Below are 20818 nucleotides of genomic sequence, written 5' to 3'. Positions count from 1 at the left end.
GAGAGAGGGAGAGCAAAGGATGGAAAGAGGGGAAAGGCAGAGTGAAAAGCAGAGTAAAAAGGATGGGAGAGCGACAGGAAGCAGACAGTTGAAAGGAACAATTTTGTGGAGACAGAATGAAGTACAGTTGAAGTCAGAGGTTTAAATACACCTTAGCAAAATACATTTAAAAACTCAAGTTTTTCACAATTCCTGACATTTAATCAGAGTACAAATTCCCTGTCTAAGGTCAGTTAGGATCACCACTTTATTTTAAGAAGGTGAAATGTCAGAGTATTAGTAGAGAGAATTATTTATTTAAGCTTTTATTTCTTTCATCACATTCCCAGTCGGTCAGAAGTTTACATTCACTCAATTAGTATTTGGTAGCATTACCTTAAAATTGTTTAACTTGGGTCAAACATTTTGAGTAGTCTTCCACAAGCTTCCCACAATAAATTGGGTGAATTTTGGCCCATTCCTCCTGACAGAGCTGGTGTAACTGAGTCAGGTTTGTGGGCCTCCTTGCTCGCACACGCTTTTTCAGTTCTGCCCACAAATTTTCTATAGGATTGAGGTCAGGGCTTTGTGATGGCCACTCCAATACCTTGACTTTGTTGTCCTTAAGCCATTTTGCCACAACGTTGGAAGTATGCTTGGGGTCATTGTCCATTTGGAAGACCCATTTGCGACCAAGCTTAAACTTCCTGACTGATGTCTTGAGATGTTGCTTCAATATATCCACATAATTTTCCTACCTCATGATGCCATCTATTTTGTGAAGTGCACCAGTCCCTCCTGCAGCAAAGCACCCCCACAACATGATGCTGCCACCCCCGTGCTTCACGGTTGGGATGGTTTTCTTTGGCTTGCAAGCCTCCCCCTTTTTCCTCCAAACATAACGATGGTCATTATGACCAAACAGTTCTATTTTGTTTCATCAGACATTTCTCCAAAAAGTACAAACGTTGTCCCCATGTGCAGTTGCAAACCGTAGTCTGGCTTTTTTGGAGTAGTGGTTTCTTCCTTGCTGAGTGGCTTTTCAGGTTATGGATATGTACACTTTTGTACCTGCATCTTCACAAGGTACTTTGCTGTTGTTCTGGGATTGATTTGCACTTTTCGCACCAAAGTACGTTCATCTCTAGGAGACAGAACGCTTCTCCTTCCTGAGCGGTATGAAGGCTGCATGGTCCCATTGTGTTTATACTTTCCTATTATTGTTTGTACAGATGAACATGGTACCTTCAGGCGTTTGGAAATTGCTCCCAAGGATGAACCAGACTTGTGGAGGTCTACAATTATTTTTCCTGAGGCCTTGATTGATTTCTTTTGATTTTCCCATGATGTCAAGCAAAGAGGCAGTGAGTTTGAAGGTAGGCCTTGAAATACATCCACAGGTACACCTCCAATTGACTCAAATGATGTCAATTAGCCTATCAGAAGTTTCTAAAGCCATGACATAATTTTCTGGAATTTTCCAAGCTGTTTAAAGGCAGTCATCTTAGTGTATGTAAACTTCTGACCCACTGGAATTGTGATACAGTGAATTAATTATAAGTGAAATAATCTGTCTGTAAACAATTGTTGGAACAATTACTTGGGTCATGCAAAGTAGATGTCCTAACCGACTTGCCAAAACTATAGTTTGTTCACAAGAAATGTGTGGAGTGGTTGAAAAACAAGTTTTAATGACTCCAACCTAAATGTATGTAAACTTCCGACTTCAACTGTACATAATAGATTAGGTAGTGAGCCACAGATAAAGCATTGGCAGAGATTATTTTCTCTTTTGCTACACAACTTTATCAACTATGTCCTGACCTGAACAGACCCCATGCAGGAAGAGGCTCTTGTCCATAACCATCATCATAACAGATACACTCATAACGGATGACAAACATAACCATCATCATCCTCATAACGGATGACAAACACAGATGTGGTGTGCTTCCTCTCCAATTATACAGCCATTGCACACATACATAGGATTCTCACTTGGAGATGCACAAGGCACATCTAATAATAGTACTGGGTTTGTGTGGTCCTAATTAGTCTTCAAGCACACAATCATTGGGGAAAGTTGATGGGTGGACGGGGGTTGGGTCAGTGACGAATATATGTATAGATGGACTAGCTGAGGATGTGCACGATTCAATGGGGCTGAAGTCCGTGAGTGGTTGTGATTCTGGACGGCCAGATATCTACCAACAATGACAAGAAACTGCCTTGTGTGGAATCGTGACTCTTGTTCTTGATGTCTTGTTTTGAGTGATTTCATGTCTATGCTAATACGGCAAAAATCTGCTAGCTAGCTAACCAACAACTGTAACGACATATTTGAGAGACAACAAGTGCTCATTGGGCACTTGTATTCAATTATGTATTCAATAAACACTGGAGACGGAATATATAATTTACATGTTGTCAACAATCTAAGTCAACCCAGTCTGCGCGTGCGTCGGTTTTGTTGCCAAACAAACAACCCAACTATAGGACTGGGAACATACTTTCTCAGGGGTAGGAAACATGCACCCCAATTCAAAATCTGATTTAGAAGAAAGACAGATCTTACTTCACATTCTTTGTCCGCCGACATATAATTAAGTAGCACTGCTAGTAAATGGAAATGGAGGCAGGTGTATGGAATATAAGTGACTTATAAGTTTGAGATCCAGGCCTCAGCCCTGTATGACAATTAAAAACAGGCTGAGATCAGGGGTAGAATCTAAGTCAAATATGCACAGTTTGATTGATGATTTAATGTGTTCCGACACACTGATCACACAAAGACCAGACAATGGTCCATATGTAATCAGTCATGCTCACATGGTTATTTTTTAGAAGCATCAATCCGTGTACAGTAGGTTTCCTTCCTACATAAAATGCTGGCAAAATGCTCTCAAAATGATTAGATTGATGTGATTGGAATGCACTAGTCTCTACCCCCGCATTGTAGTATTCATGGAGGGCTCTTTGCTGGCTCACCTCCTCCCTCCATGCCCTGAGCGGCTGTGTTAACAGCATGAGACAGGGAGCACACGATCCTCAGCTCTGGGAAGAGGGGTACACCACGGGGGCCCTCGAATTCAGGCGCGGGGCGGGCCAGGTGGGGGCCGACCCCAGACAGGGAGATCTGAGGGGCGTCAGGCTGAAGGACCACCAGGTAGCCCTCCAACTGCCTGAGCGTAAGACAACTCTCCTCATTGAAACACCTAGAGGGAAGAGAGGATAGAGAGAGAGAGAATGGGGGGGTCAAATAGGGCACCAGTTATTTCTCTATAAGTAAACAGTTTTAGGACTTGATGATTAGGCAAATCAGGTGTGTTAATGTTGGTCTAGGACAAAAGCCTGCACACCCTGTGGATTTTCAGGATTGAAAAACCCTTGACTATAATGATATTGTATGCATTGTATGATACTAATTAGTAGCTGATACTAATTGTGCCACTTTTCAGAAGCACTTTGAAATTGTGTTATTATTTGGCGATTCAGTACTTGATTTATGATTCAAGTGGCGCTTTGAGTTGTTTAGCGTGTGAGTGTTGGAACTATCTAGCTCTCGTAATACTGTCTCTCTCGCTCTCTTTCAGTGAGCAGCTGCTATATCTGACTCTCCACAAGGGCCTGCTGTTCAGCCATCTGGAAGAACTGCTGACCTCAAATTAGTCTTATCTTTAAAAACTATTAAAAAACATGCCCTCCAACTACTAACTGATAAATCGGACTGAAGAACACACTAGAAAAGCAAATAACCTCCTGACCTGGAATCAGACTAATCTTAAAAACACAAACAAAGAAACAGATCTCAAAACGAGCGTAAAAACATAACATCACTGTTGTCCCTTAAATCCGGGTCATCCCAAAACACTACGATAAGCGCAGCCACTTCAAAAAAAAACTCTACATGGTTAGATAATGAGGACTTCCTGTTGTTGCATCACTTCCTGCGATGGGTCAGATGGAACAGATGCTAAAGTACATAGATAGGTAAGACCAACGTGCACTTCAAAGTACATAAATATTTAAATCAACAAAGTGGATAAAAAAGGACCCGTGTAGGCCTATGCGGTGCATTAACCCAAAAATAAAACATATTTTTCTGGTCATCCATGAACTTAATATAATGTGCGATACACTGTGGCATAAAAAAAAGTATATGCTTCAACCGTGCTTCCTCTTACCCAAGGCTAGATGACCTAGTTGAGCAAAAGCCGGGATTCCTATATCGGCTGCAAATCAAGCTCCACTCCTTGCACAGGGATGCTATCATTCAACATAACAGTATATCCTTGTGCTCTGATACTTTTGCAGAGTAAAAGTTTCACATGCACAAGAACAGTAAAATGCCTTTCTTGCTAACTCAAAACCCAAAATGCAATAATCAATAACAATGTCTTACTAGAAAAAAACACAAGAAATAAGAATTGGAAACATGAAACACACAATAAAGTAAGTACTGTCTGTAAGTAAGTATACTATATACAGGAAATATTTTAAAAGTAAGATCCAATACCATATCTATATGTGTAGGGAAACTGCAGTGATGGTATATACAGCTGTAGTCGGAAGTTTACATACACCTCAGCCAAATACATTTAAACTCAGTTTTTCACAATTCCTGACATTTAATCCAGGTACAAATTCTATGACTTAGGTCAGTTAGGATCACCACTTTATTTTAAGTGTGAAATGTCGGAATAATTGTAGAGAGAATTATTTATTTCAGCTTTTATTTCTTTCATCACATTCCCAGTGGGTCAGAAGTTACCATACACTCAATTAGTATTTGGTAGCATTGCCTTTAAATTGCTTAACTTGGGTCAAACGTTTCGAGTAGTCTTCCACAAGCTTGCCACAATAAGTTGGGTGAATTTTGGCCCATTCCTCCTGACAGAGCTGAGTCAGGTTTGTAGGCCTCCTTGCTCGCAGACACTTTTTCAGTTCTGCCCACAAATGTTCTATAGGATTGATGTCAGGGCTTTTTGATGGTCACTACAATACCTTTACTTTGTTGTCCTTAAGCCATTTTGCCACAACGTTGGAAGTATGCTTGGGGTCATTGTCCATTTGGAAGACCCATTTGCAACCAAGCTTAAACTTCCTGACTGATGTCTTGAGATGTTGCTTCAATATATCCACATAATTTTCCTACCTCATGATGCCATCTATTTTGTGAAGTGCACCAGTCCCTCCTGCAGCAAAGCACCCCCACAACATGATGCTGCCACCCCCGTGCTTCACGGTTGGGATGGTGTTCTTTGGCTTGCAAGCCTCCCCCTTTTTCCTCCAAACATAACGATGGTCATTATGGCCAAACAGTTCTATTTTTGTTTCATCAGACCAGAGGACATTTCTCCAAAAAATACAATCTTTGCCCCCATGTGCAGTTGCAAACCGTAGTCTGGCTTTTTTATGGCGGTTTTGGAGCAGTGGCTTCTTCCTTGCTGAGCAGCCTTTCAAGTTATGTTGATATAGGACTCATTTTACTATAGATATATACTTTTGTACCCGTTTCCTCCAGCATCTTCACAAGGTCCTTTGCGGTTGTTCTGGGATTGATTGGCACTTTTCGCACCAAAGTACGTTCATCTCTAGGAAACAGAACGCATCTCCTTCCTGAGCGGTATGACGGCTGTGTGGTCCCATGGTGTTTATACTTGCCTACTATTGTTTGTACAGATGAACGTGGTACCTTCAGGTGTTTGGAAATTGCTCCCAAGGATGAACTAGACTTGTGGAGGTCTACAATTATTTTTCCTGAGGCCTTGGTTGATTTCTTTTGATGTTCCCATGATGTCAAGCAAAGAAGCACTGAATTTGAAGGTAGGCCTTGAAATACATCCACAGGTATACCTCCAATTGACTCAAATGATGTCAATTAGCCTATCAGAAGTTTCTAAAGCCATGACATCATTTTCTGGAATTTTCCAAGCTGTTTAAAGGCACAGTCAACTTAGTGTATGTAAACTTCTGGCCCACTGGAATTGTGATACAGTGAAATATAATTGAAATAATCTGTCTGTAAACAATTGTTGTAAAAATGACTTGTGTCATGTGTGTGTGTGTGTGTGTGTGTGTGTGTGTGTGTGTGTGTGTGTGTGTGTGTGTGTGTGTTGGAGTGTCAGTGAGCGTGTGTAGAGTCTTGTGAGTGTACAGAGAGACAGTGCAAAAAAAGGCTCAACTCAGATAGTCCGTGTTGCCATTTTGTTAGCTATTGGGGATAGAAGCTGTTCAGGAGCCTGTTGGTGTCAGACTTGATACACCGGTACTGTTGCCGTGCGGAAGCAGAGAGAACAGTCTAAGGCTTGGGTGGCATGAGTCTTCAACAATTTTCTCTGCCTTCCTTTCAAACGGCCTGATATAGAGATCCTGGATGGCAAGGTGCTCGGCTCCAGTGATACACTGGGGTTTGAGGGCCCATGCCAAACCTAGTGACTTGGACACACAGGAATTTGAAGCTCTCAACCCGCTCCACTGCAGCCCTGTCGATGTGGAAGGGTCCACAATCAGCTCCTTGGTCTTACTGACGTTGAGGGAGAGGTTGTTGTCTCGGCACACAATGTTAGGCCACTGACCTCCTCCCTGTAGGCTTTCTCATCGTAGTCGATGATCAGGCCTACCACCGTTATGTTGTTAGCAAACTTGATAATGGTGTTTGAGTTGTGCATGGCCATGCAGTCGTGGGTGAAGAGGGAGTACAGGAGGGGACTAAGCACGCACCCCTGAGGGGCCCCTGTGTTGAGGGTCAGTGTGGCGGAGGTGATGTTGCCTACCCTCACCACCTGGGGTCGGCCCGTCAGGAAGTCCAGGATCCAGTTGCAGAAGGAGGGGTTCAGTCCCAGGGTCCTAAGATTGGTTTCGAGCTTGGAGGGGGAAACGGTGTTGAATGCTGAGCTGTAGTCAATGAGCAGCATTCTCACGTAGGCATTCCTCTTAGGTGGGTCAGAGCAGTGTGGATTGAAAATGAGATTGCGTCGTCTTCGGATCTGTTGGGGTGGTATGCAAATTGGAGTGTCTGGGATGATGTTCATGTGTGCCATAACCAGCCTTTCAAAGCCCTTCACGATTACAGATGTGAGTGCTACAGGGTGGTAGACATTGTGGCTTAAAGCCTCAGAGTTTCTTGGGAACAGGGATGATGGTGATCATCTTAAAACATGTGGGGATTACAGACTGGGACAAGGAGAGGTTAAAAATGACAGTGGATATGCCTGCCATTTGTTCTGTGCCTGGTCTGAGAACACGCTGTGGAACTGTCCAGCCCCGCCGCCTTATGAGTGTTGACCTGATTAAAGACCTTACTCACTTCGGCCTCGGAGAGCGAGATCACTTAGTCCTCTCTGTGTGTGTGTTGGTGTGTGTGTGTGTGCGTACATGCAAGCATGTACCTGAGAGAGGTGGTCAGTTTGAGTGGCCTGACTCCAGGGGTGGCGAAGCGGAGAGAGTTCCTGTAGGTGACCTGTTGCACGGCCCTGTTGAAGCTCTCAATGTCATCACCCTCCAGAACCAGCACAGACTGACTTGGGTTCACATGCACCTAAAAAGGTCAAAGGTCAAGAGTTCATGCCCCAAGGTCGCACACCCCTCATAGTCACACACATAGTTAATTCTGGCTATGTATTCACTTGGGTTCACATGCACCTAAAAAGGTCAAAGGTCAAGAGTTCATGCCCTGAGGTCGCACACCCCTCATAGTCACACACATAGTTAATTCTGGCTATGTATTCTCTTTATATATATATATATAAAAACATAAAGATATAAACTGATAGAGACATACCCCAAGCGACTTACAGCTGTAATCGCAGCAAAAGGTGGCGCTACAAAGTATTAACTTAAGGGGGCTGAATAATTTTGCACGCCCAATTTTTCAGTTTTTGATTTGTTAAAAAAGTTTGAAATATCCAATAAATGTCGTTCCACTTCATGATTGTGTCCCACTTGTTGTTGATTCTTCACCAAAAAATACAGTTTTATATCTTTATGTTTGAAGCCTGAAATGTGGCAAAAGGTCGCAAAGTTCAAGGGGGCCGAATACTTTCGCAAGGCACTGTATATATAAAATAAAATAAATTCATCAGTACCACCTTTTTGGGACTTCAGTTTTGATTGACTGTATGTTGCATGTGCACAGAAAAATATTATGCAGTAGACTCCATATCTATCAGGGGGAAATGAACCCTTTTGAACACAACAATCTGAGTAGGACATATAGCAGAGGTTAAAAAAACGTTGGGTGCCATGACCTATCAAACCCTGTAGATGAAGAAAAAAATAATTCTAGTCGTCAAAGCCCACTCTAAGCCTTAGCCAAGTGAGGCAGTGATCAATAGGACTCTTCTACAGTAGGGCGAGGTTACCTTCATGCCTGAGCCCAAGGTCTCCAGGTCCCCAAAGTCCAGCCCCTCTCTGCAGGCGTACAGACACTCCACCACACTGTGGGGCTCCACACTCCCTGGACGCACCGTCACCCCTGACAACAGGCCACGGTAACCCCCCACATACTTCCCTAAGAACCAGAAACAAAATGAACACAGTCAACACAGACAAAAAAGATGAACACCCACACACATATATGCGCATGCACGGATACACGCACAACACACACACACACACACACACACTTGTAAAAACAAATGAAGTCACCTGTGTCTTTCCCTTCAGGGATGGTGTTGTTAAGGATGTCCTTCTGTTTATCTTCTGTCTCTGTGGGGAGAAGAAAGGTTAAAGGCAGTTGTTTTTATATAAAATAATTTATGGGTAACATTTAGATATAGATTTCCATTAAAATGAGGAAAAAATGTTTTTCTCAAGAATTTTGGTAGGACTGTCTGGGAGTGGTCTGAGTGGGGAGGGGAAAACTGAAAACCAGCTGTTGGCAGAGAGGTTTGGAACTCTTTATTATTGGTCTATTAACCAATTTACCCCATGCAAACCTTCTGATTAGAAGGTCCTGTGTAGATTGTATTTTCAACCAGCAACTATCAGGAAATAAACACTGATAAAAAAAAAACATGTTTACAGTGTTAGTTTCATCAGCTATTGTAAAATATTATTAATACAACAGGTGGGTCCAATCCTGAATGCTGATTGGTTAAAACCGCATTCCAGCCGGTGTCTATTCCAAAACTTACCACCAGCTAAATCTATGATGTTAAAATGCCTATTTACTCTGTTCCATCTGACTACGCAATCCACTGTCTCATCAGCCCAGCCAAGCAATTTATAAACTTGATCTCCACTATAAAAAGCACCTAGACATGATCTAACATTTATTTTAAGATAACATTTAGTTTTCAACAGAGGAGATTTGTATAAACCTGTCTCTCCGACATTTGCAACATTGTTTCAATATTCAAATTGGTTCTCCAGCTGTCCCCTAGTAATGAACGTGTCGGGAGTCTGGATGAGACATACAGGCAGGCAGCTTTTCTCAGCCAGTCGAAATCATGAATCAACTGGCACCATTTTTATGGATATATACAAAGAAATGTCAATTGGAAAAAAGTACAAAGTGAAGTGCAGCTAGTTTGCTGTCTTTCCAGATTCAGTTTGAAGTGATCGTGTTCGCTGTGTTGTTGGCTAGCTCCTCTGAACAAGTGCCCTGACGAGTGAGCACATTTTCTATACCAGGTGAAATAGCGCCTCATTAGTTAATTTCTATGGATGTATGTAAATAAATGCCACTAGAAAAAAGCTTAAACAAATGCAAATGCAGCTACTTTGCTGTTATTCTGGCTGCACTTTTTGACGTGACTAAGTTAGCCGTAGTTGGCTAGCTAGCAAGCAAGGGATAAGAACGTTGCCAGCCAGTATGGCAATCGAACATTTAGAACAAACGTACATAGATACAGAACAAAAAGACAATGACTGGGTCGCGTTCCTAGCAACCGAACCGATAGAACGAACGACCAGCTGGCTTGGGTAGCAATCCTAGATTTGTGTTGGGACTATATATTGTGGAAGGATGAAATAGTATGAATATTTAATAAAAATACGTCAATAATTATTTGAATATGTTGGTATACCCGTTGTATAAAAGTGATAATGCCCCCGAAGCCGGTGTTTGGAGGAATATATAACACCCGTGCCAATATATCCTCCAAACACTGTCTTCTGGGGTATTATCACTTAAATAAAGCACAGGAAAACAGAATTTTGACTGCACTGGCAGAGAAGGGGTAGAGGATGACAGAAAGAAGTGAGAAAGACAGAGGTGTAAGAGGAGAAATAAAAGTATAGTAAGAGCAAGAGAGGAGTGGAAAAAGAAAATGAGAGAGAAGAGTGAAAAGATACAGAATAAGATAGAAAATAAACGTGCAAATCTGACAAAGGTGTGTCATACCCTTCATTATCTCCCAGCAGCTGACTGCCACACAGGCAAGTAGCCATTAATGTGTGTGTGACTGTATTTCCAGTTCTAATTGGCAGACAGTGTGTCCCATTTTAGCGATTAGCGCTGGTGTAACTGGCAGGCTAACCGTCTGGCCTGCCTGTTGTTCTGTTAGCCTAAATAATTGATAAGTCAGTGATATTAATAGAGTATGGAGAGGCAGTCAGAGCATCTCACACAAATATAATTAGGTGAATGAGGAGGGAAACGCCATGTTTTTCTGTGTCAGATGACGTATGTGTATGTACAATGCCTTGCAGAAGTATTCAGACCCCTTGGATTTTGTCACATTTAATTGTGCTACAAAGTGAGATTTAAAATGAATTGTAATTTTTCGTCTACAATCTACACAAAATAACCTAATGTGAAAGAGGAAGAAATGTATTTATATTTTTTTTAGATATGCATTTTTTTAAATTGAACTAAAATAGAGTTGTTGCATAAGTATTCAGACCCTTAGCTGAATTAGTTAAAGGAGTAAAACGTGGCTTAACAAATCACATAATGCGCTACATGGACTGTGAAATAATAGGGTTTGACATGATTTCTGAATGACTAACCCTTCCTCTGTCCCACATACATACGTACGTACGTACGTACCTACCTACCTACCTACCTACCTACATACATGCATACAGTTGAAGTTGGAAGTTTACATCCACCTCAGCCAAATACATTTCAACTCAGTTTTTTCACAATTCCTGACATTTAATCCAGGTACAAATTCCCTGTTTTAGGTCAGTTAGGATCACCACTTCATTTTAAGAATGTGAAATGTCAGAATAATAGTAGAGAGAATTATTTATTTCATCTTTTAGTTCTCACATCTCATTCCCTGTGGGTCAGAAGTTTACATACACTCAATTAGTATTTGGTAGCATTGCCTTTAAATTGTTTAACTTGGGTCAAACGTTTTGGGTAGCCTTCCACAAGCTTCCCACAATAGTTGGGTGAATGTCCAGAGGACATTACTCCAAAAGCACAATCTTTGTCCCCATGTGCAGTTCCAAACCGTAGTCTGGCTTTTTTATGGCGGTTTTGGAGCAGTGGCTTCTTCCTTGCTGAGCGGTCTTTCAGGTTCTGTCGATATAGGACTCGTTTTACTGTAGATATAGATACTTTTGTAACCATTTCCTCTAGCATCTTCACAAGGTCCTTTGCTGTTGTTCTGGGATTGATTTGCACTTTTTGCACCAAAGTACGTTCATCTCTAGGAGACAGGTGTTTGGAAATTGGACTTGTGGAGGTCTACAATTTTTTTTCTGAGGTCTTGGTTGATTTCTTTTGATTTTCCCATGATGTCAAGCAAAGAGGCACTTAATTTGGAAGGTAGGCCTTGAAATACATCCACAGGTACACCTCCAATTGACTCAAATGATGTCAATTAGCCTATCAGAATATTCTAAAGCTATGACGACATTTTCTGGAATTGTCCAAGCTGTTTAAAGGCACAGTCAACTTTGTGTATGTAAACTTCTGACCAACTGGAATTGTGATACAGTGAATTATAAGTGAAATAATCTGTCTGTAAATAATTGTGGAAAAATGACTTGTGTCATGCACAAAGTAGATGTCCTAACCGACTTGCCAAAACTATGGTTTGTTAACAAGAAATTTGTGGAGTGGTTGAAAAATGAGTTTTAATGACTCCAACCTAAATGTATGTAAACGTCCGACTTCAACTGTACATCTGTATGGTCCCTCAGCCAAGTATTGACTTTCAAACACAGATTCAACTACAAAGACCAGGGAGCTTTCAAAAGCCTCAAAGAATGGCAGTGATTGGTATCAAATATTGTATATCTCTTTAAGCATGGTCAAGTTAATAATTATGCTATGGTTTATACACCGATTATACCAAACATTAGGAACTCAGGGAGCTGAATACTTATGCAACAACTATATATTTAAAATATTTTAGAATTTTTCTTCCTCTTTAACATTACAATATTTTGTGTAGACTGTTGACATAATAATTACAAACATTTGAATTCCACTTTGTAGCACAATACAAGGGGTCTGAATACTTTTCTGCAAGGCACTGTATAAGTGTGTGTGTGTGTGTGTGTGTGTGTGTTTTGTGCGTTGCTTTCATTGGTGTGCTGGAACATTTGGTTCTATGAACTGATTCATTAGCAGAAGAATGTAAACTGTGACAACTCTCAAAAATATATTTTTGGGGCAGGCGTTGCTCTTTTGTAATCTTGTAACCTATTCTAGAAATGTATTGCCAGATAAATATATTCCATTGTCTATTGTGGTATGTTATTGTCATATTTTCCTTGCCATGTTCTCATCAACTACCACTCATTAGCAACACTTTACATAGCCATCATTCCAGGGTATCTATATGTGTATGTAATTAAAAGTCACATTTCTAATTAATTCTTGTTAACTAGCTTGTTATATAAAAATATGTTATTAGTTATTCAACTGGTAGTTACACTAGTATAGGACCTCTGCAATGTAAAGTGTGACCCACTTAGGCATCCTTCATTTGCTGACAGGGGTTCTATGCAGTAAAGTTGATCCGCTCTACGTGGTGTAAAGTTTAACCACAGAGTTTCTAAACCCAGAGGCTTAACATCGCAACACTTCTGGTAACTCTTGTGAAACAGACCAGGCCGGGGTTGGGGAAGTCAAAACTGATTCCTTAGTTGTTTATTTTCTCGGAATCTAAAGGCACAACCTAGTTTCGAGCCAATATCTTAAGTAGATGAACATCTTATTACTCCAACCTTGTTAAAGTGACAAACTGAAACTTTAGAATTTTTGTGAAAAACAATTTAATATCGAAGGAGTGCCTTTCATTTGCGCAGTTCGGCGCCAGACGACTGTTAGACACCATATTGTGTTTCTACGCATGAGCTTAGCTAGCCAATGTCGCCATGACATCGCCTATAAGTGTGATTGGGGATTTCTATTGGAGAAGCAGTTTTAGCCTGTCTTTGGTTTAACCAATCGTTACCCCAGCAGGCGCCAATGACCAGTCGCTGTCGTGGGGCAGGGTTGGGTATGACTCCGTTGTCGTGGATGAGGGCGGGGTCGAAGGTGACTCCATCCACATACAGTGTCACAGAGGGGAACTGGACACTGAGGGACAGGTGATGCCACTCGCTGTCACACACCTAGAGAGGAAAGAAGGACATGGAGACACGATGGGTCAGAGGTCAAGAAACAGCTGAACACAGCAGAAACAACAGGAGAATAAACAAAAAAATCTACTAGATGTGCTACATGAACTTATCCCATATAATATCAGAATGTTTCTAAATGTTTTATCCCTTTTGTTTCTACTGAACACTACACCCATGACACCAGACTGAGCACTGTAACAATTCTTGTCGCAGAAGAGAGACAGATAAAGAAGTAAAGAGAGACAGAGGGATTTGCCAAATGTTATCTGTATCAGCTTGGCCCCTATAATCCTACCCATTTTAAGTGGTCTGCGACCAGTAACCTGAGCAAAAACCACTTAGTCCCCCCTCCAACCTCCTCCCAAAACCGCACAACCACAGCATCCCCTTATCCCCTCTGCCCCTGCCTCTCATCCAAATCCTATTCTTCCCAATCCCCCTGCTTCTTGTCCATATCTACAAACTCCCCCAAGGAACATATCCTAGCCTAGCGGTTAGAGCATTGCGACAGTAACCAAAAGGTTGCTTGTTTGAGTCCCCAAGCCGGCAAGGTGGAAAAATATGCCGTTCTGCCCTTGAGCAAAGTGGTTAACCCCCACAACAACTGCTCCCCGGGTGTCGATGATGTCGATTAAGGTAGCGCCCCGCACCGCTCTGATTCAGAGGTGTAGGGTTAAACGCGGAAGACACATTTTTGGTTGAATGCATTCAGTTGCGCAACTGACTAGGTCTTCCCTTTCCCTTGTAGCTAGCGAGTCTGCCTTGGGATCAGGCTGTAACCCTACTTAATGCAGTCGTCTTAAAAATAAATCAATACAATTGCAACTGGCAGTAAGTGAGCATTGGCCTTTTTGAATGGCTCTTTCACTCATAGCACTCCAACTAGCAACTGTTCCACCCTCATCCAGCAGCATTCCCATAGTACCTGCTCCAGTTTCCAGAGGAATTTCACGGGCCGCGCAGCGGAGACGTCGGGCCAGTAGAAAAGAGAGAGACGGCAGCCGTGAACGGAGAGAGAGTAGTGGGAGAAGGAGTCGTCTGAGGAACAGAGAGAGGAGACTGGCAGTCAGTAGACAGAAAACAGCATTTGAGACCAAACTTGCAGAAGGAATAGGAGACACAAGCAGTGCATCTCACAACAAAAGGATTTTCATATTTCCTCGCCATAGACTTCATAGAATTAGACTGAAGCAGAGCCATATAGATACAGTATACATAGCCGTGGGAAGTAGGACACACCTACTCATTCCAGGGGTTTTCTTTATTTTTACTCTTTTCTACATTGTAGAATAATAGTGAAGACATCAAAACTATGAAATAACACATATGGAATCATGTAGTAACCAAAAAAGTGATTATTCAAAGAAGCCACCCTTTGCCATGATGACAGCTTTGCATTCTCTCAACCAGCTTCATGAGGTAGACACCTGGAATGCATTTCAATTAACAGGGGTGGCTTGTTAAAAGTTCATTTCCTTCTTAATGCGTTTGAGCCAATCAGTTTTGTTCTGACAAGGTAGGGGTGGTATACAGAAGATCGCCCTATTTGGTAAAAGACCTAGTCCATATTATGGCAAGAACAGCTCAAATAAGGAAAGAGAAACGACAGGCCATTATTACTTTAAGACATGAAGGTCAGTCAATTCTGAAACTTTCAAGAACTTTTCAAGTTTCTTCAAGTGCAGTCGCAAAAAACCATAAAGCGCTATGATGAAACTGGCTCTCGTGAGGACCGCCACAGGAAAGGAAGACCCAGAGTTACCTCTGCTGCAGAGGATAAGTTCATTACAGTTACCAGCCTCAGAAACTGCAGCCCAAATAAATACTTCAGAGTTCAAGCAACAGACACATCTCATAGGAGACTGCGTGAATCAGGCTTTCATGGTTGAATTGCTGCAAAGAAACCACTATTAAAGGACACCAATAAGAAGAAGAGGAATATGAATTAGACCGGTGGAAATCTGCTTGGGCCAAGAAACACGAGCAATGGACATTAGACTGGTGGAAATCTGTCCTTTGTTCTGATGAGTCCAAATGTTTGATTTTTGGTTCCAACTGCCGTGTCTTTGTGAGAGGCAGAGTAGGTGAACGAATGATCTCTGCATGTGTGGTTCCCACTGTGAAGCATGGAGGAGGAGGTGTGATGGTGCTATGCTGGTGATACTGTCTGTGATGTATTTAGAATTCAAGGCATGCTTAACCAGCATGACTACCACAGCATAATGCAGCGATAACCCATCCCATCTGGTTTGGGCTTATTTGGGATTATCATTCGTTTTTCAACATGACAATAACCCAAAACACACTTTCAGGCTGTGAAAGGGCTAATTGACCAAGGAGAGTGATGGAGTGCTGCATCAGATGACCTGGCCTCCACAATCACCTGACCTTAACCCAATTGAGATGGTTTGGGATGAGTTGGACCGCAGAGTGAAGGAAATTGAAGGAACTTCTGGAAATTCTCCTTTCAGGTCTCTCACTGTTGCCGCTTGCTGTGGACCTCCCTCTGCCCCCAGCTGTGCCCTCGATACCATGTGTGGGTTGATTGCCCCCCATCTATCTTCTGAGCTCGTGCTGCTGGGTGACCTAGACTGGGACATGCTTAACACCCCGGCCATCCTTCAGACTGGGCTTGATGCCCTCAATTTCACACGGATTGTCGATGAGCCTACCAGGTACAACCCTCATAGATGTCATCCTAACTAATTCGCCCTCCAAATGCACCTCTGCTTTTTTCAATCAAGATCTCGGCGATCACTGCCTCATTGCCTGCATCCGTAATGGGTCTGCGACCAAACGACCGCCCCTCATCACTGAAACACTTCTGCGAGCAGGCCTTTCTAATCGACCTGGCCGGGGTATCCTGGAATGACATTGACCTCATCCCGTCAGTAGATGATGCCTGGCTATTCTTTAAAAGTGCCTTCCTCGCCATCTTAAATAAGCATGCCCCTCTCAAAAATGTAGAACTAGGAATAGATATAGTCCTTGGTTCACTCCAGACCCGTCTGCCCTTGACCAGCACAAAAACATCCTGTGACGTTCTGCATTGGCATCGAATAGCCCCCGTGAAATGCAACTTTTCAGGGAAATTAGGAACAAATATACAGGCAGTTAGAAAAGCGAAAGGCAAGCTTTTTCAAACAGAAATGTTCATCCTGTAGTACGAACTCAAAAAAGTTCTGGGACACTGTAAAGTCCATGGAGAATAAGAGCACCTCCTCCCAGCTGCCCACTGCTCTGAGGCTAGGAAACACTGTCACCACCGATAAATCCACTATAATTGAGAATTTCAATGGGCATTTCTCTACGGCTGGCCATGCTTTCCACATGGCTGCCCCTACCCCGGTCAACTGCCCGGCACCCTCCACAGCAACCCGCTAATGCCCCCACCATTTCTCCTTTACCCAAATCCAGATAGCTGATGTTCTGAAAGAGCTACAGAATCTGGATCCCTACAAATCAGCCAGGCTAGACAATCTGGACCCTCTCTTTCTAAAATTATCTGCCGAAATCGTTGCAACCCCTATTACTGGCCTGTTCGGCCTCTCTTTGTGTCGTCTGAGATTCCCAAAGATTGGAAAGCTGGGGGTGACAATCTGGACCCAAGCTGCTGCAGACCTGTGTCTGTACTACCCTGTCTTTCTAGGGTCTTCGAGGGCCAAGTTAACGAGCAGATTGTTGACCATTTCGGGTCCCACCATGCCTTCTCCGCTGTGCGGTCTGGTTTCGGAGCTGGTCGTGGGTGCACCTCAGCCACGCTCAAGGTTCTGAACGGCATCGTGGCCACCATCGGTGGGAGACATTACTGTGCAGCCGTATTCATCGACCTGGCCAAGGCTTTCGACTATGTCAATCACAACATTCTTATTGGCAGACTCGACAGTCTTGGTTTCTCAAATGATTGCCTCGCCTGGTTTACCGGCTACTTCTCTGGTGGGGTTAGGTGTGTCAGATCGGGGGGCCTGTTGTCCGGACCTCTGGCAGTCTCTGTGGGTGTGCCACAGGGTTCATTTCTCAGGCCGACTCTCTTTTCTGTGTGCATCAGTGGTGTTTCTCTTGCTGCTGGTGATTCTCTGGTCCACCTCTGCGCAGACGACTCCATTCTGTATGCTTCTGGCCCCTCCTTGGACACTGTGTTAACTAACCTCCGGACGAGGTTCGATGCCATGCAGCTCTCCTTCCGTGGCCTCCAACTGCTCTTGAACGCAGGTGAAACTGGATGCATGCTATTCAATCGATCACTGCCCGCACCTGCTCGCCCGTCTAGCATCGCTACTCTGGACGGCTCTGACTTAGAATACGTGGACAACTACGAATGTAGTGTCTGGTTGGACTGTGTCTGGTTGGACTGTGGGCTCTCCTTCCAGACTCACATTAAGCATCTCCAATCCAAAATTGAATCTGGAGTCGACTTCCTATATCGCAACGGGGTGTCCTTCACCCATGCTTCCAAGCATGCCCTCGTGGGACTGACCATCCTACCGATCCTCGACTTTGGTGATGTCATCTGTAAAATGTCCTCCAGCACTCTGCTCAACAGACTGGATGCGGTCTATCACAGTGCCATCCGTTTTGTCACCGGGGCCCCATGCACTACCCACCATTTCGACCTATGCGCTCTCGTTGGTTGGCCCTCGCTTCATACTCGTCGCCAAGCCCACTGGCTACAGGTTATCTACAAGTCTCTGTTAGGTAAAGCCCCGCCTTGTATCGGCTCACTGGTCACCATGGCAGCGCCCACTCGTGGCGCGCGCTCCGGCGGGTGTATCTCGCTGGTCGCCCCCCAGGTCCAATTCCTCCTTTGGTCGTCTTTCCTTCCACTTCTCTGCTGCCCATTACTGGAGCGAATTGCAGACATCTCTAAAGGTGGAGACTTACATCTCCCTCACTGGCTTTGGGCACCAGCTGTCAGAGCAGCTTACGGGTCGCTGCACCTGTACATACAGTGCCTTGCGAAAGTATTCGGCCCCCTTGAACTTTGCGACCTTTTGCCACATTTCAGGCTTCAAACATAAAGATATAAAACTGTATTTTTTTGTGAAGAATCAACAACAAGTGGGACACAATCATGAAGTGGAACGACATTTATTGGATATTTCAAACTTTTTTAACAAATCAAAAACTGAAAAATTGGGCGTGCAAAATTATTCAGCCCCCTTAAGTTAATACTTTGTAGCGCCACCTTTTGCTGCGATTACAGCTGTAAGTCGCTTGGGGTATGTCTCTATCAGTTTTGCACATCGAGAGACTGAATTTTTTTCCCATTCCTCCTTGCAAAACAGCTCGAGCTCAGTGAGGTTGGATGGAGAGCATTTGTGAACAGCAGTTTTCAGTTCTTTCCACAGATTCTCGATTGGATTCAGGTCTGGACTTTGACTTGGCCATTCTAACACCTGGATATGTTTATTTTTTAACCATTCCATTGTAGATTTTGCTTTATATTTTGGATCATTGTCTTGTTGGAAGACAAATCTCCGTCCCAGTCTCAGGTCTTTTGCAGACTCCATCAGGTTTTCTTCCAGAATGGTCCTGTATTTGGCTCCATCCATCTTCCCATCAATTTTAACCATCTTCCCTGTCCCTGCTGAAGAAAAGCAGGCCCAAACCATGATGCTGCCACCACCATGTTTGACAGTGGGGATGGTGTGTTCAGGGTGATGAGCTGTGTTGCTTTTACGCCAAACATAACGTTTTGCATTGTTGCCAAAAAGTTCAATTTTGGTTTCATCTGACCAGAGCACCTTCTTCCACATGTTTGGTGTGTCTCCCAGGTGGCTTGTGGCAAACTTTAAACGACACTTTTTATGGATATCTTTAAGAAATGGCTTTCTTCTTGCCACTCTTCCATAAAGGCCAGATTTGTGCAATATACGACTGATTGTTGTCCTATGGACAGAGTCTCCCACCTCAGCTGTAGATCTCTGCAGTTCATCCAGAGTGATCATGGGCCTCTTGGCTGCATCTCTGATCAGTCTTCTCCTTGTATGAGCTGAAAGTTTAGAGGGACGGCCAGGTCTTGGTAGATTTGCAGTGGTCTGATATTCCTTCCATTTCAATATTATCGCTTGCACAGTGCTCCTTGGGATGTTTAAAGCTTGGGAAATCTTTTTGTATCCAAATCCGGCTTTAAACTTCTTCACAACAGTATCTCGGACCTGCCTGGTGTGTTCCTTGTTCTTCATGATGCTCTCTGCGCTTTTAACGGACCTCTGAGACTATCACAGTGCAGGTGCATTTATACGGAGACTTGATTACACACAGGTGGATTGTATTTATCATCATTAGTCATTTAGGTCAACATTGGATCATTCAGAGATCCTCACTGAACTTCTGGAGAGAGTTTGCTGCACTGAAAGTAAAGGGGCTGAATAATTTTGCACGCCCAATTTTTCAGTTTTTGATTTGTTTAAAAAGTTTGAAATATCCAATAAATGTCATTCCACTTCATGATTGTGTCCCACTTGTTGTTGATTCTTCACAAAAAAATAGTTTTATATCTTTATGTTTGAAGCCTGAAATGTGGCAAAAGGTCGCAAAGTTCAAGGGGGCCGAATACTTTCGCAAGGCACTGTAGCCCATCTGTAAACAGCCCGTCTATCTTCCTTACCTCATCCCCATACTGGTATTTGTTTGTTTGTTTGTTTTGCTCCTTTGCACCCCAGTATCTCTACCTGCACATTCATCTTCTGCCAATCTACCATTCCAGTGTTTAATTGCTGTGTTGTAATTACTTCACCACCATGGCCTATTTATTTCCTTAACTTACCTCATTTGCACTCACTGTATATAGACTTTTTGTTTTCTTTTGTTCTACTGTATTATTGACTGTATATTTTGTTTATTCCATGTGTAACTCTGTGTTGTTGTATGTGTCAAATTGCTACGCTTTATCTTGGCCAGGTCGCAGTTGCAAATGAGAACTTGTTCTCAACTAGGCTACCTGGTTAAATAAAGGTGAAAAAAAATACATATAAAAAAATCAGCCAACAAGTGGTCAGCATTGGTGGGGACTCCTTCAAGACGGTTGGAAAAGCATTCCTCATGAATCTGGTTGAGAGAATGCCAAGAGTGTGCAAAGCTGTCATCAAGGCAAAGGGTGGCTACTTTGAAGAATCTCAAATATATGTTGATTTGTTTAACAATTTTGGGGGGCTACTACATGATTCCATATGTGTTATTTCATAGTTTTGATGTCTTCACTACTATTCTACAATGTAGAAAATAGTAAAAAATAAAGAAAACCCCTTGAATGAGTAGGTGTGTCCAAACTTCTGACTGGTACATAGCGGTGGAAAAAGTACCC

The 20818-nt window shown here is 42.9% G+C and overlaps 1 protein-coding gene across 1 annotated transcript in view; it reads right to left on the bottom strand.

Moving 5' to 3' along the window:
* The window catches only part of LOC115142252 (calsyntenin-3-like), a 40980-nt gene that overhangs the window by 4302 nt on the left and 15860 nt on the right, over window positions 1–20818 (bottom strand). Inside the window, 6 exon segments of the mRNA XM_065000133.1 lie at window positions 2968–3194; window positions 7371–7519; window positions 8343–8491; window positions 8629–8688; window positions 13344–13503; window positions 14438–14550. Of these exon segments, the coding sequence (XP_064856205.1) occupies window positions 2968–3194; window positions 7371–7519; window positions 8343–8491; window positions 8629–8688; window positions 13344–13503; window positions 14438–14550 (858 nt within the window).

Source organism: Oncorhynchus nerka, linkage group LG14 (genome assembly GCF_034236695.1).
Source record: "Oncorhynchus nerka isolate Pitt River linkage group LG14, Oner_Uvic_2.0, whole genome shotgun sequence".
Lineage (NCBI taxonomy): Eukaryota > Metazoa > Chordata > Actinopteri > Salmoniformes > Salmonidae > Oncorhynchus > Oncorhynchus nerka.
The sequence above is the reverse complement of the archived record's forward strand: the minus strand, read 5'-3'. Positions and strand labels throughout refer to the sequence as shown.